Source organism: Platalea leucorodia, assembly GCF_965183815.1.
Source record: "Platalea leucorodia genome assembly, chromosome: W".
Classification (NCBI taxonomy): domain Eukaryota; kingdom Metazoa; phylum Chordata; class Aves; order Pelecaniformes; family Threskiornithidae; genus Platalea; species Platalea leucorodia.
The window spans coordinates 33,804,757-33,819,971 of NC_138859.1; the positions used below are offsets into that span (position 1 = coordinate 33,804,757).

The 15,215-nt window shown below is 41.4% G+C and overlaps 1 protein-coding gene across 1 annotated transcript in view; it reads right to left on the reverse strand.

Annotated features, from left to right (window-relative positions):
• Nucleotides 1-3,497: 3,497 nt before the first annotated feature.
• The window catches only part of LOC309601555 (zinc finger protein 608-like), a gene marked incomplete at both ends in the record, with an annotated part of 102,255 nt that continues 90,537 nt past the window's right edge, over nucleotides 3,498-15,215 (reverse strand). The window contains 7 exons of the mRNA XM_082334617.1: nucleotides 3,498-3,610; nucleotides 4,644-4,703; nucleotides 5,956-6,109; nucleotides 8,226-8,398; nucleotides 8,919-9,333; nucleotides 11,118-13,569; nucleotides 14,034-14,121. Coding sequence (XP_082190743.1) covers nucleotides 3,498-3,610; nucleotides 4,644-4,703; nucleotides 5,956-6,109; nucleotides 8,226-8,398; nucleotides 8,919-9,333; nucleotides 11,118-13,569; nucleotides 14,034-14,121 — 3,455 coding nt within the window. The remainder of the gene's footprint in view (nucleotides 3,611-4,643; nucleotides 4,704-5,955; nucleotides 6,110-8,225; nucleotides 8,399-8,918; nucleotides 9,334-11,117; nucleotides 13,570-14,033; nucleotides 14,122-15,215) is intronic.

Here is a 15,215-nt window from a genome sequence, read left to right on the forward strand (position 1 = left end):
CCAGGGGTGATTCCTCTCTTTACATCCCCCGCAGGTGGTCTTCTTTGTATTTTTGGATTATTTGCACAAGAGGTCTGACATTTCTTCATTATAATGTCTGCAGCAGTTTGCATTTTTTGGTCCTATAGCATATCTTTTAACACTACTTAACATAGCATCTGCTCCCATATGAGTTTCTTCATGCAGCTTTTTAAGGAGGGTTTCCATCATTTTCTCAGGAACCAATAATTTCAATAAATAAACCAATAGTTTCACTGGTGTTACCCACCATCATCAATCATTTTTGGAGCAATCCAATTGTTTCGCCAATTGGTTTTCTTTGTCAGTGTATTTTGGTGGTGATAGTTCTAAACAAGATCCTGGAATCAAGGCTGCTTCTAAAGTTGGCTCCTTCAGGGCTGCCTCTTTAGCTAACCAATCTGCTTTTCGATTACCTCTTACAACTCCGCTATTTCCTTTTTGGTGAGCCTTACAATGTATGATTACAACCTCTTTTGGTTGAAGAACTGCTTGTAAAAGTTTCATAATTTCTGCCCCATATTTTATTGGAGTCCCTTGTGAGTTTAATAGTCCTTTTTCTTTCCAAATTGCCCTGCATGCATGCACCACTCCAAATGCATATCTGGAATCAGTATATATATCAACTCTTTTCCTATGACTCAGTTCTAGAGCTCGAGTCAGTGCTATCAATTCTGCCTTTTGAGCGGATGTATTACTGGGTAATGCTCTGGTTTCTAATGTTTGGGTGTTTGTTACCACTGCGTATCCAGCTCTCCGTTTTCCTTCCAACATGTAGCTGCTACCATCGGTGAAGAGCTCCGCTTCTGCGTCAGGCAAGGGTTCATCCTATAGATCTGGCCTGCTGGAATACAGTTGTTCAATAGTGGTTAGACAATCATGTTGCAAAGGCTCTTGTTCCGCAATTGACAATAGTGTGGCCAGGTTCAAAGACGACACTACTTCAAGGGCCGTGTCATCTTGTTTCAGTAGAGTGGCTTGGTATTTTGCCAGTCGACTCGGGCACATCCAATGATGTCCCTTTTGATTTAAGATGGTAGTTACAGCATGTGGGACAGACACCATAATGGGCTGCCCTAGAGTTAGCTTGCGGGCCTCTTCAATCAATAAGGCAGTGGCTGCCACAGCACATAAACAGGCCGGCCATCCTTTTCTCACTTCATCTAACTGCTTTGAGAAATATGCTACTGGCCTTTTCCCAACTAGATAGATTGGAGCACTGGGCAATCATTAATGGCATGAAATTTAACAAGACAAAATGCCGGATTCTGCACCTAGGATGGAGTAACACTGGGCACAAGTATAGATTGGGAGAGGAGTGGCTGGAGAGCAGCCCTGCAGAAAGGGATCTGGGGGTGCTGGTTGACAGCAGGCTCAATAGGAGTCAGCAGTGTGCCCTGGCAGCCAAGAGGGCACACTGCATTCTGGGGTGCATCAAACACAGTATAACCAGCCAGTCAAGAGAGGTGATGATCCCTCTGTATTCAGCGTTGGTGCAGCCTCACCTTGAGTATTCTGTGCAGTTCTGGTCCCCAGAATTTAAGAAGGATGTGAAGGTCCTTGAATGCGTCCAGAGGAGGGTAACAAAGCTGGTGAAAGGGCTGGAAGGCACGTCCTATGAGGAGCGGCTAAGGACTTTGGGCTTGTCTAGTTTGGAGAAAAGGAGGCTGAGGGGCGACCTCATTGCTCTCTACAGCTTCCTGAGGAGGGGAAGTGGAGCGGGAGGTGCTGATCTCTTCTCCCTGGTATCCAGTGACAGGACGCGTGGGAATGGTTCAAAGCTGCGCCAGGGGAGGTTTAGACTGGACATTTGGAAGCATTTCTTTACCAAGATGGTGGTCAAACACTGGAACAGACTTCCTCGAGAGGTGGTTGATGCCCCAAGCCTGTCAGTGTTTAAGAGGCATTTGGACAATGCCCTTAATAACATGCTTTAACTTTTGATCAGCCCTGACGTGGTCAGGCAGTTGGACTAGATGATCATTGCAGGTCCCTTCCAACTGAAATATAATATTCTAGTCTAGTCTAGTCTAGTCTATTCTTATTTCTCATTATCCTACTCTGATTTGATTGGTAATAAATTAAATTAATTTCCCCGAGTGGAGTCTGTGTTGCCCGTGACAGTAATTGCTGACTGATCGCCCTGTCCTTATCTCAACCCAGGAGCCTTTTGTCATATTTTTCTCTCCCCTGTCCAGTTGAGGATGGGGAGTGATAGAGCAGCTTGGTGGACACCTGGCATCCAGCCAAGGCCAACCCACCACAAATTTATAGTATACACAGCTGCTCTACAAAAGGCATTAGAGATTTAAGAACCACTAATATTACACAAGGTTATTAGGGGCCTTTTTCAAGCCTACTGAAGCCAATGGACAGAGCTCCACTTCTATTTTCTGGCTTGGGTCCCACACCACCACCCAGGAGAGGACCATATTGCAGGCCTAGTAGGGAAGGTATCGGATCACTGTAGGTGCACACTATTAACTGAGTCCCAGGAAGCACTTCTGAGGATATGGACTAGTAGCTGTGTGGTACCTTCAGACTCTGCTATCTATACCTATGACACATCTCTCAAAGTGGGCTACAGGAAAGCAAGTTGAAACAGACCGCAAGAAAGTACAAAACCAACTTTTTACTTTATTCTGATTGCCAAATTATTTAAGGCAGGTATAAAAATGAAAGCATTCAATATACGTTTTACATAAAATAAACTAGATTATAGCATAAAACAAGTAACCAGGCAGTTAAAAGTCTCTCTTCTAAAACTGTATAATTGTAAACATTAAGAAAAAGACTGCAGGACTATTCAAGTAAGAGAACAATCACAGATGTCTTCAGATATGCAGACTACTGAGTTATTTGCCATTCAAGACTATAAAAAAAGACATTTCATTATTCACAGATGCTTATTATTTCCCCATTTTAAATTAATATATTATGTACAACACAGTTTTTGTGGTACTGGCAACCCCATGGCTTCCAAATGTATATCTTTCACAATACACAATTACAATGAAACAGTGCATACAGTAACATTTTACACTGATGCATCCTAATAGGAGCCACCAAATAGACATCTACATTGTACCAAAGTGTCATCACAGTTAGCCTTTCTGAGAGCTTGTGGGAAATACCAGAAGGATATGCAAGATTCAGGCACACTGCTACATAACATTATTTATTTACAATTAGAAAGCAAGAGAAAAAAAAAAAAGAACAGAAAGGAAACAAAAAGCAGTCTTTCATGGTTGACACTTTCTAAACATGACAAATACATTTCTCCTTTACTGTGTGGTTTGCAACTTAGCAGCAGACCCTGTGTGTGAGCCTGGTTACCGATACAAAATAGTAAAGAATATATATATTTGTTATATATATATGCACACACATATATATATATATAAACAGAAGTCTAATTACAGCAACATTTGTTATTCTGTGATGAAATCTGCAATTTACAAAAATGAAATGACTGGGTTTTACCTGCCATTAAGGAATTTCAAATTAATACCATGGAAATGATGTCTGTAATAAAGCACTTCCTCATGTGATCCAGTCACATGACAATGTACATTTCCAAACTCATCATTCTCTGAAAAGAGAAAGAAGAATGTTTTACTATGGGGTGTCCTTTTTTCCTAACATTCACAGATACACTGTGAAATGAAATCTGCACAGTACTCTCAATCCCAAGTGGAAAAGACAGCAAGTCATGTCCTCTTCCCTCCCTTGCCAAGCTAACAAATAACTATACTAACAATGCTAACAAATAACATGTTGGGATTTATCTTCTGAGTTCTGAAACTCTACCATGCACCAGGTCTTTCAAAGCTAGAGACCTTTTTCATTCAAATAATTAAAGCTAAGAGTCTTATAATGGTGACTTGTTTTCAGTCAACTTTCAGAAAGACACCAATAACCATGGAACTTTATAGTGCTATCTAATACATTAAACACTCTGAGACTTAACATGGAAGTGATGAAAGAGAACCTACTGTTAAGGGTGCTTTGTGTTTTTCACTTAAAATGGGACGATTATTATAAAGAAGAGTCTCTTTCCTGTTGGAAGCTGAAGAGCAATTCCAATTGAAAAACTAGTAAATAACTGAGAGGCAAATGCATGGGATAAGTATGTAACTTAAAAATAATGTAACCTCCCTAGAAAACCCTTCTGGAAATAAAATCAGCAAACCAGAAAGATTTGCAGATTAGATAAAAGCATACGTTTACCCGGTAGTAGATCGATCTAACTGAATGTGAAGTTTAAACTACTTTTAAAAATCATTTGGATCTTAATTATATTTCATAACCACTTGTTTTATCTTAATAATAACAATACCTAAAACATAGCCTATAGAAAATCTCAGAAGACAGATTATTTGTTCCCTCTTAATGATTTGTATTACAATTAAAGGACACAATTCAAGTACAAAATGTCATCTTAAAGAGAATAAAACTACAATTAACCCAAAGTCCAGTCAACCTTTTTCCCCACCTTAAAAACTGTGTCTTACAAGGAAATATATACCAGGCAATAAAATCTATGATTTCCTTTCTCCTCTCTGTATTAAGATGTATAATTCAAGATTTACTAGATATTTTTCTTCTTTGTGCAGGAAACATACCAGAGGCAGATGCCTGAGCAGCCACCTGCTGAGTGGTAACAAGGGCATCAGAGGTCAGTCCTGAAGGAAAGAAGAAACAAAAGAATGTGGATGTACTTCTGGTTTTAATGGATTTTTGTGTTCAGAGAAATGGTAGGAAGACTCTCTAATGCAAACAAATAAAAAACCCTACCATCAGAAAATGGCTTTTAATACTACACAAACAGCACATTTCAGGCAACAATATCAAGACAGTCTGCCCAGCATGACCAATATGCCTTCATATAGTATACTGACTTCTCCTTGATAGGTATTTTACAAGAATATACAGCATTCCAACTTACTGCATTCCTTTCCAAGTATTTCACCGCATGATGCTAAACGGTTTGTATAAATTTCTGAATAGGAAGCCCAGTAGAAATAATAAGTACCAGAAAACAACAAGAATCAAAAGTCACAGTGAATTACAGAAATGACATGCTAGCTGCTCAGAATACAATACTTTGATAAAAACTTATCTTTTCTACAGTTTTCCTACTGAACAAGCATAATGCATTCCATAAGTCATGTAGAATCACTGACTCAAACTGAGAAATTTCGAGACTTTTACATAGGAAAAATAACTGTGAAGGGACTGAGTGAGCATAATGAATTTATGTCATTTTAGCTGCCAATTGTGATAGCATGTATTTTCTGTATGGGAGCAAATCTTCTTTGAATTCATCTAGAATCCAGGGTTAGAGAAAAACAGTCAAAGACTGGTATAAAACCTAAGGAGAATGAATCACGTCTTACTGTGATACTTTTTCCCCGACTGCAACTTTATGCACTGCATTTGCCAAAATACAAAGAATTCTCTTTCGGATGCTCCAACTGTAATGAACTCAAACCCTTGTGACTGCAATGCCTTGTACATAAAATAAGTTCAGTATAAAAAGTTTTTGTCTTTGCCATACTTCTTTCATTGCTTACACAACCCTAATTATATAAAAAGGGGGTTGTTTGGTTTGTTTTTTTGCCACCTTTCAGGCAGTTAATGTCAGTTTGCAGTAGGATTCAAAACATTCACGTGAACAACCACTTAACTGGTAAATCTTTAATAATGCTCTGACAACCAGTTTTGGAAACAAAACTTGATATTTCTCAGGCCTGAAGATATTTATTTGATGTTAGTCCTTGCTGTGAATTTTCAAGCCTTCTTCCTAAATATTAAGCACTTTTGATTTAACAGGGGGATCTCTATTCAAAACGCTTCATGTACACATGACTTGCAATGTCAAGGTAACAACTTCACAAGGCAAGCTAATCCCACCATTGGAAACCTTCTGCTCACCTTGAAATGGGTCATATTGACCAGGTATAAGTGGGTAACCCATTCCAACATGTGTGTGATGGTGTGTATGGAGATGCCTCTGGTTAAAAGGAGAATGATGGTCTCGTTCCCTCTCTGCTTCCCGTTCACACTCAGCTGCGGATTTTTCCACAGGCTGACAATAAAAAGGTGAAAGAAAACTGATGTGAGAATTTTAAAAGGGAGGAAATCACAAAGAAAATCCACTTACTAATATTACCCTGCAATGACCTTTCAAATTCAAATAATGAAGCTGATTTTTTCTGATGAAGAAATCTCTTTACTGGAGATTTGCACTTGATCTTAGCCTAAAGCTGGTGTATCTGGTTAATGGAAGATTTTCAAGGCACAGAGATTTTGAGGTGACACACTACAGCATGAAGCCATCATGCTGACTACAAGTTTTGGGTTCCCTTAAGCCTGGCTGACTTGCAAATGCCCGAACAACCTATTATCTGAGCTGTTAAGAGTTGATGTAAATTAGTTCTCAGCCTTACTTAATGCACTCTGGGGATCAAACCTGCCTGAGCAGGAAGAAAAAAATTCTTTTAAAAATAGAATCAAGTCAGTGACTTGCTCACAATTAAAACTAGAACCAACCTATCTGAAAGTAAATGTATTGGGTTTGTGTGGCAAGGTTTTAATAGAGGGGGGAGCTACAGGGGTGGCTTCTGTGAGAAGCTGCTAGAAGCTTCCCCTGTGTCCAATAGAGCCAATGCCAGCCGGCTCCAAGACGGACCCGCCTCTGGCCAAGGACGAGCCAATCAGCGATGGTGGTAACGCCTCTGTGATAACATATTTAACAAAGGGGGGGGGGGGGGGGAAACTGCGCAATGGGAATTGTAGCCGGAGTGAGAATAGGTGAGAGTAGCAACTCTGCAGACACCAAGGTCAGTGAAGAAGGAGGGGGCGGAGGTGCTCCAGGCGCCAGAGCAGAGATTCCCCTGCAGCCTGTGCTGAAGACCATGGTGAGGCAGGCTGTCCCCCTGCAGCCCATGGAGGTTAACGGTGGAGCAGATATCCACCTGCAGTCCATGGAGGACCCCACGCCAGAGCAGGTGGATGTGCCCGAAGGAGGCTGTGACCCTGTGGGAAGCCCATGCTGGAGCAGGCTCCTGGCAGGACCTGTGGGCCCATGGAGAGAGGAGCCCAGGCTGGAGCAGGGTTGCTGGCAGGACTTGTGACCTCTCAGGGGACCCACGCTGGAGCAGTCCGTTCCTGAAGGACTGCACCCCATGGAAAGGACCCATGCTGGAGCAGTTTGTGAAGAACTGCAGCCTGTGTTCTTCTCCAACTCATGTTGGAGAAGTTCGTGGAGGACTGTCTCCCGTGGGAGGGAACCCCATGCTGGAGCAGGGGAAGAGTGTGAGGAGTCCTCCCCCTGAGGAGGAAGGAGCAGCAAAGACAACGTGTGATGAACTGACCGCAACCTCCATTCCTGTGCTGCTTGGCAGGGGGGTGGAGGTAGAGAAATCAGGAGTAAAGTTGAGCCCGAGAAGAAGGGAGGGGTGGGGGGAAGGTGTTTTAAGGTTTGTTTTTATTTTCTCATTACCCTACTCTGATTTTGATTGGCAATAAATTAAATTAATTTTCCCCAAGTTGAGTCTGTTTTGCCTATGATGGTAATTGGTGAGTGACCTCCCTGTCCTTATCTCGACCCACGAGCTTTTCGTTATATTTTCTCTCCCCTGTCCATTTGAGGAGGGGGAGTGATAGAGCAGCTTTGGTGGGCACCTGGCATCCAGCCAGGGTCAACCCACCACAATAGAACAATAGTGTTTGCTCCAACATGGAAATTTCTGAAATTTCCATGGAAAATTTCAGAAACAAATGCTTTTCAGAAATAGAGGCAATCTGCTTTTCGGAAGATATGGATGGCTTCATGGCAAATATACTGAGGGGATATTACCAAATCCCACAGTCCAACTTTTTATTTCATTATCTGTTTACAAACAGGAGCTTCCTGTTTAAGTGCAATAAACTCTGCACCAATGGGTATTTCAGAATATAGGTTTCTATATGAGTCCATTCATTTACGTTAAGAAGACTGAGCACAGAACTCTGTTTTATGTGTCATTTCCACTTTATGCCAAGAAAGCATCCTGACTTCAAATTACTTTTATTTTAAGCAGCAGTATAAAGAAGCATCATGCATTCATAGCTTGATGCCAGATTGTGTGTGCTTCTTAAAATGATGATCTCTACCCCTCCCCAAATGTATTGCTCTTCAGTAACAACAGATGAAGCCTTACAACAGGGGACTTGCTGTGATATCGGTTGGCATGCTGCTGGAGCAAATCCAGTGCTTTGGACTCAGCGGTTGATTTCACATTGATGCTTGGACTGGTATTGACTTTCTCTGCCTCTTCTCTTCTTGACGTCTTCCCATAAACAGGAGAATGAAATCCTGGAGTGAGGTAGGTCCCTGCAGGTAAACAATAAATGCCACATCAAGTTACTGTTTTTACAGTTTGGTTATATCAAGGTAGGAGGAGAGGATGCCAGGACAGAGGGCAACATCAAAAAAGGATCATGTGATTATCAAATTGTATCTATTTTTTTTCACCTAATTTTCTCTGGTGAATGAAGGCTATAGAGGGCTGAGCTCATAGCCTTTTCAGACATTTATGGTTTCTCTTTAAGTGAAAGGAATAATAGTTATAATGGTTGTGACGGCAAGTGCTTAGAATATTTTTCTAGGCAATAAACTATCTGTCAGTCTAACAGCAATAGCAGACTGTCAAGGGTTGAAGAAACTGTAGCTGGGAACTCTGACAGTTCATAAAAGGAACATCCTGTATTAAATGAGTTTCATCTACAGAACTTTTCCTAGCATAAGCACAAGCAAAATGAAGCTGCTAACAGAAATATTAAAATGCAGGCTTTACTGAACTTTGAGCATGTAAATCTTTACCAGTGTGCAAGGCAAGTTTCAGAATACATACCAGGATAGCTGTGCATTAGGACAGGAGAGACTGCATGATAGGCTGGATGGTTGGGATCGTACATCTGTGGATAAGGATAAGCATGCAAGTACTGGATATATGACTGATGCTGACTCATTGGTGAGGAAACTGCCACTCTAGCATCCCAAGAGTCCTTCCAATTTACAGGAGTCTCTTGATCATTGTTTTTTATCTTGCGCTCATCCGCTGATTGAGAATCAGAATGCTTGACCTCTTTAGGCTCCTCTTTAATGCTTGCTAATGAGACAGGAAGGTTAGGCAAGGAACTTTCCTTGTTAGGTGTTTTTCTAGGGCTGTCTTCTTTTAACTTTTTCTCACGATCAAGTTCTGATTTTTGCTGATCAAGGTATTTGGGCTGATAGACATAATGATGCCATGTTCGTGAATCTGGGTCCTAATATGGAGCAGAAAAAAAGTTTTCTCAACTTCAATGTTGAAATAAGATTATTATTGATATTTCCAATATTTCAGTTAATGTATTTTTAATAGCTGTTTTAATAACGTATCTGCATTACATAGTGGAGAGGTTTGCTTGCTACACAGTGCCTTGAGCTGCAAGTCAAACCAATATTCCCATGAAAGAGTAAGAGACTATTATCAATATTTAATTCAATTGCTTCATCTTATATCCTCCTTCATGCCTTTAACTAGCTTAATCATGAAATACATATGCATTGTATCAAAGTTCTGAGACCATACTATATATAAAACATTTTAATTAAAACCCACAGAGAGATTTTCCCACTAGAGAGCAAAAAATATCTGTCAACCACAAAATTAAAGCTGCCTAATGATATGTCAGAGCACTTAGATTACCTGGAACAGTGAACCTGAAAAGCTGATCTAGCTGGGAGATGCTTATGCTGCCTCTGATATTACAAACATGAATGAATGGAAATCAGATATTTAGGCAGACTCCTTCAGCTGACAGTCACTCTTATTTTAAGTTTGTAAAATTGCACACACATAAGTATTTACAGGATCAGGACCACAAGGTTTAAAGAACATGTACAGGATATCACGAGTACATTTTTGCATATTATGTAGAGCTGTTTATAAGTATGTTCTAGAAGTAAGTAGGTGAGTTCTTAGCAAGACTACATCAAATCAGTACTGAACAATAACAGGAAACTGTTAAATACAAGATATGCAAGAGCTAACTGTAAACATTGTGTCTAACATATACATTCACAGCACATGCAACAGAAACATAAGCACAGAACTAGATGCTTGGATGGTCTGGTTCAAATACTCATTTGAATCAGCAGAAATCATCTCCTTCTCATGCCCATACCATCCCATTTCCTTTATAGCTCCCTAAATCCTACTCACCTGACCCCACTGTATCTTGAAAGACAGCCCATTAGGGTGAAGTCTGGGATGTATCATACACCAGAACATAAAAGCATTAAACACTGAGGCTCTGATTCAGAGCATAGAAACAGTAACATTGCCTCAAATGAAGGAAATCTGACGTCTAGTAAGGTCAGCATGAGCCACTAGATGAAATTTTGGTTCTATTGAAGTCAATGGCAAAACTATCACCAACTTCAATGGAGAGAAGTTTTCATCCATTGTATAGGTGTGCTGGCTGGGGTTAAACCACAACAATAGGTCTGTAGGGGTTTGGGGTTGGTTGAGGAGGGAAAGGGAACTTAACTATTTCAAAAAGGTCACCTTGAGTTAAGATAAAGAGCTGAGCTTCAAGCCAGCTCTTCAAAGGATCAGCTCACCCATCTTTAGTAAATGCCAACTATCATTTAACACACACAAAAAAGAAACACTCCAAACTGTGTTTCAAATCTACTTTGTCCTCTCACAATGAAAGCTGCTTATTTTGCTCGAAATTTCTCATTTCTGAACTTAGAAAATTGCTTGGAATTTACATCTAAAAGAGAAATCTAATTCTATTTTATTCTTGCATGCAATTTAAAATAGTCTATTCATATTTTAAGCCTGGATTCTGTCACCACCTTGCTAGTTTTTTTTTTCTTTTCAAATAGCTCAACTGAAAGGCCTATTGGTCTATTCACAGACTACAATACTATCCAGCATGAAAAAAGCATGGCGGAGATCGGTTGGCTGCAAAGGTAAAAGAACATAACAAAATCAGAGACAAAATCTCACATGATTTAATTATAAGTCAAGACACATTTGTTCTCTTTTCTGTGATCTCACCTGTTTAAATCTTGTGGTCAGATCTACTCCTGTTTGCTTCATGGAGTCCATAAAAGATTTCATCTCCACAGCCTCCTTTATGAGCTGGTGGTTCTCCATTTGTTTGGCTTTGAAACTGTCAGACTGAAGTTGCTGCTGGTGATTGGAAAGGATCTGTGATTTGCTCATCTCCTTGCCTTTGTTAGGGACTGATGACCCTATTTTAGTGTTATTTTTGCTTGACTCTGGAGTTGAAGGGGCCTTTGAAATAGTAGCAGATGGGTTATTTTTCTGCTTATCACTGTTGCCGATTTCCTTCAAGGGGGGTTCATTTTTCCCTTCACAGTCTCTCCCAGTTTGTGCCATTTTCTGTTCTGCTAGTCTCTGGTCCGCATAGTATTTTTCATACTGCTGTCTGTAAGCAGGGTTAGAGGCCATTAAGGACTTTTGGTCCATATAGAGTCCATAAGCATACTGTCCATAAAAAAGTGACTGGGCAAGTGCAGGGTGTCTTTGCATTATTACTGACTGATTTTGTGGCTGCAAATTAGTGGAATTGGTTTCACTTTTCTTTGAATCTGACAGTTCTGTCTTCTCTTTCTTTTCAGCCTCTCCCTCGGCCTCTTTTTTGATCTTCAGTCCCTGTGGGGTACTGCTGTTCCCATCTGCTGGGGCATTGACCCATCCAGAGTGCACGTAACTTGGAGAATAATAAGGTCCATAGCCATGGTAATAGGGAGAATGGGACTCTTTTGCTTGAGCCGATTGTGTTGTGGTTGAAGAATGTTCTTTTACAACACTCTCCTTATTAGATATAATATCTGAAGGAGAGCTGGCCTTTGAATTCATGCCCTCTGACCTGCTGTCAGAGCCACCGTCATCAGCCGCATCAGAAATATCTGAGTAAGCAGGACTGTTGGTTTTAGTGGCTGCAAAATCTGCACCACTTTGTGTCAACACATGCAGCAGCGCAATTGAAGATTGTCCATTCACCAAAGTGCTGCGTTCCATCCTGGAGGCACTTCCTATAGAAAGGCTAGGTGCATTGTCTGTGAACATGTAAACCTTATCAGCTTCAGCCTTAATACTTGCCATCCTGCTCTCTTGAGACTCTGACAGTCCATTAGTTAATACTTCATTTTTATTGAGATGGTCCTTTAAAAAATGTCCAGATAATTCTTTCCCAGACCCTTTTGAATCCTCCAGCTTTCCCAGCTTAGAATCCATCTTAGGGCTTCCAGTCTCTTTGCTTTCTTTGTCTTTTAGCTTTCTCTTCTCCTTTTTCTTTCTGTCTTTGAGTGATGTGAGAGCTGGGTTTACAGTGCTTGGCTCTCCCATAATTGTGGGCTTTGGTTGAATAGGTTTTAGCGGAGGGCTCTTTGGTGTAGCCTGAACAACAGTAGTTGTTAGAGAGGGCAGTCCTCGTATTGTCCCTGTAGTGGTGGTTGTAAAGGCTGCAGTAGGTATAGCTATTAATTGGGGAGGAGTTGGTGCTGGCGCTGGGGCAATGGGCCTGGCCGTTTTCAGTTTGGAAAGGTTTTTATCCACTTTGCAATGATTAGCTTTTTTGCCTTTGTCTTTATCACCCAAAATTTTCTTGTCCATCAACCCTTCAGCCTCCAATTTGGGCATTTCAGTTTGCAAATTGCCATCTGCTACCAAACAATTGTCCAGTTCGGATGCCATATTAGAAATTACTGGAAGGCTGGTCAATTCACTGTTCGGACCCTTCTTTTTGCCAGAATTCTTGCCAGTTTTGGAACTGATAACTGAACTGGGGCTATTGCTGGTCAGCTCCCTTTTTCCTTTGGGGGTCCCTGGGGTAGTAGTGATGGAGGAAGGAGACGTCTGTGCTTTTATTGGATCAAAGCTTGACAAATTTGTGCTTGGCTCACTGCATTCAAGTGCCACATTACTCAACACTTCCTCACAGTCTGAAATGTTGTCTTCACTGTCAGGCTCAAACTCCAGTTTGTTTTCTGGATCTAAATGTGCATGAGCCTGGTGGTATCGGAGTCCATTAATGTGCTTGTACTTTTTGTTGCAATTGGGGTGAGGGCAATCAATCAGCACTGGAGAAGAGCAACCTTGGTCCAAAAAAGTAGCCTCGAGTTTCCCCTGTGGGGTGGTGGGAGTGCTTCTAGAGTTAGTACAAGCACGTTTTCCAGATTTATTGTCCTCTGAACTGGAGTTCAATTCTAGCTCCATTGGAGGCTTATTTTTCCTCTTGTTTGTGGATGAGGAGTTGTCTTTGACATCATCCACAGCACAGTTTGGTGGTGTCCTGCACCCACTTGCATTAAGGCTGCCCCTTCTTCCCTTCCCATTGGCACCACCTCGATTCTTATTTTGAAGTCCTCTAGACTCTGTAAAACTTGCATCATTTCCAGGTACAGCTGCAGTGGACCTTGCCCGCTTTCCTCTGCCCCGGCCTCCTCGCATTTCCAGGTCACTTGTTGGTGATTCACAAAACCTATATAAACAAGAGCAGATGTCATCAGCAGGAGCCATGAACTGAATAAATACCAAAACAACACTGCTTCCCGTAACATAACCTTCAGCCATGTTAAAGAAAGGTTGTCCTTCTTCCAAATGAGAACATTGCAGTCTCAAGGGAATGTCATTAAAAAAAGACAAAAATGGAAAAGAAACATCTAACTAGAACAACAAACAGAAAAAGTTTCCAAACTTCTAAAAATGTATTTTTAAATTAATTCTCCTTTGAGTTAATTCCCCACATATTTCCCCTTCCCTCTCAAATAAAAACTTTCACCCTAATGTCCCCACTTTTCAGTGTGGAACACAGAATTATTCATTCACTGGTACATGTTTTCAATTATACCCAGTTGTTTTTTATTAATCTCTGTATAGTCTCTTGACAGAGATTGGGGAGTGAAAATACAGCAGAGAAAAAAGAGACCCAGAATGATTGCCTACCTGGGAGGGGCCCAATCATGCTTTGTGCAGTCCAGCAGTGTTCCCACATAAGTCTTGTTCCTCCACGTAACATTTACTACTAGGACACCTGCTGGTAGGAGAAAAACAATTATCACAGTGAGAAGAAGAACTGGAGTAGGTTTTTTGTCTTGTTCTTTTTTTTCCTTTGCTTTTCTTCCCCAAAGAGTGAGAACTTTATTATCATTTCTTTTCAAAAGTTGTGCTCTATACTCTTCCTCTTTTCTGGTTTCAGTGACCTCAAGATAAAACCTACAGGAAAGAGAGCGAACAAGAAAAAACAAGAGTACATGCGTAAATGTGTGTGGGTGTAAGAAAGAATGTGTGCCTGTGTGACTGAGAGTGTGTGTAATCAAGATACAGCTGACAGAAGGAAATGGTATTTCATAGAATCATAGAATAGTTTGAGTTGGAAGGGACCTTAAAAGGTCATCTAGTCCAGCCCCCCTGCAATGAGCAAGGACATCTTCAACTAGGGTCAAGTTGCTCAGAGCCCCGTCCAACCTGACCTTGAATGTTTCCAGGGATGGGGCATCTACCACCTCTCTGGGCAACCCGTTCCAGTGTTTCACCACCCTCACAGTAAAAAATCTCTTCCTTATATCTAGTCTGAATCTACCCTCTTTTAGTTTAAAACCATTACCCTTTGTCCTATTGCAACAGGCCCTGATAAAGAGTCTCTCTTCATCTTTCTTATAAGCTCCCTTTATGTATTGAAAGGCTGCAATAAGGTCTCCCCAGAGCCTTCTCTTCTCCAGGCTGAACAACCCCAACTCTCTCAGCCTTTCCTCATAGCAGAGGTGTTCCATCCCTCTGATCATTTTTGTGGCCCTCCTCTGGACCCACTCCAACAGGTCCATGTTTGTCTTGTACTGGGGACCCCAGAGCTGGATGCAGTACTCCAGGTGGGGTCTCATGAGAGTGGAGTACAGGGGCAGAATCACCTCCCTCGACCTGCTGGCCACTCTTCCTTTGATGCAGCCCAGGTTATGGTTGGCTTTCTGGGCTGCAAGTACACATTGCAGTCTCATGTCCAGCTTTTCATCCACCAGTACCCCCGAGTCCTTTTCCTCAGGGCTGCTCTCAATCCCTTCATCCCCCAGCCTGTACTGATAATGGGGATTGCCCCGACCCATGTGCAGGACCTTGCACTTGGCCTTGTTG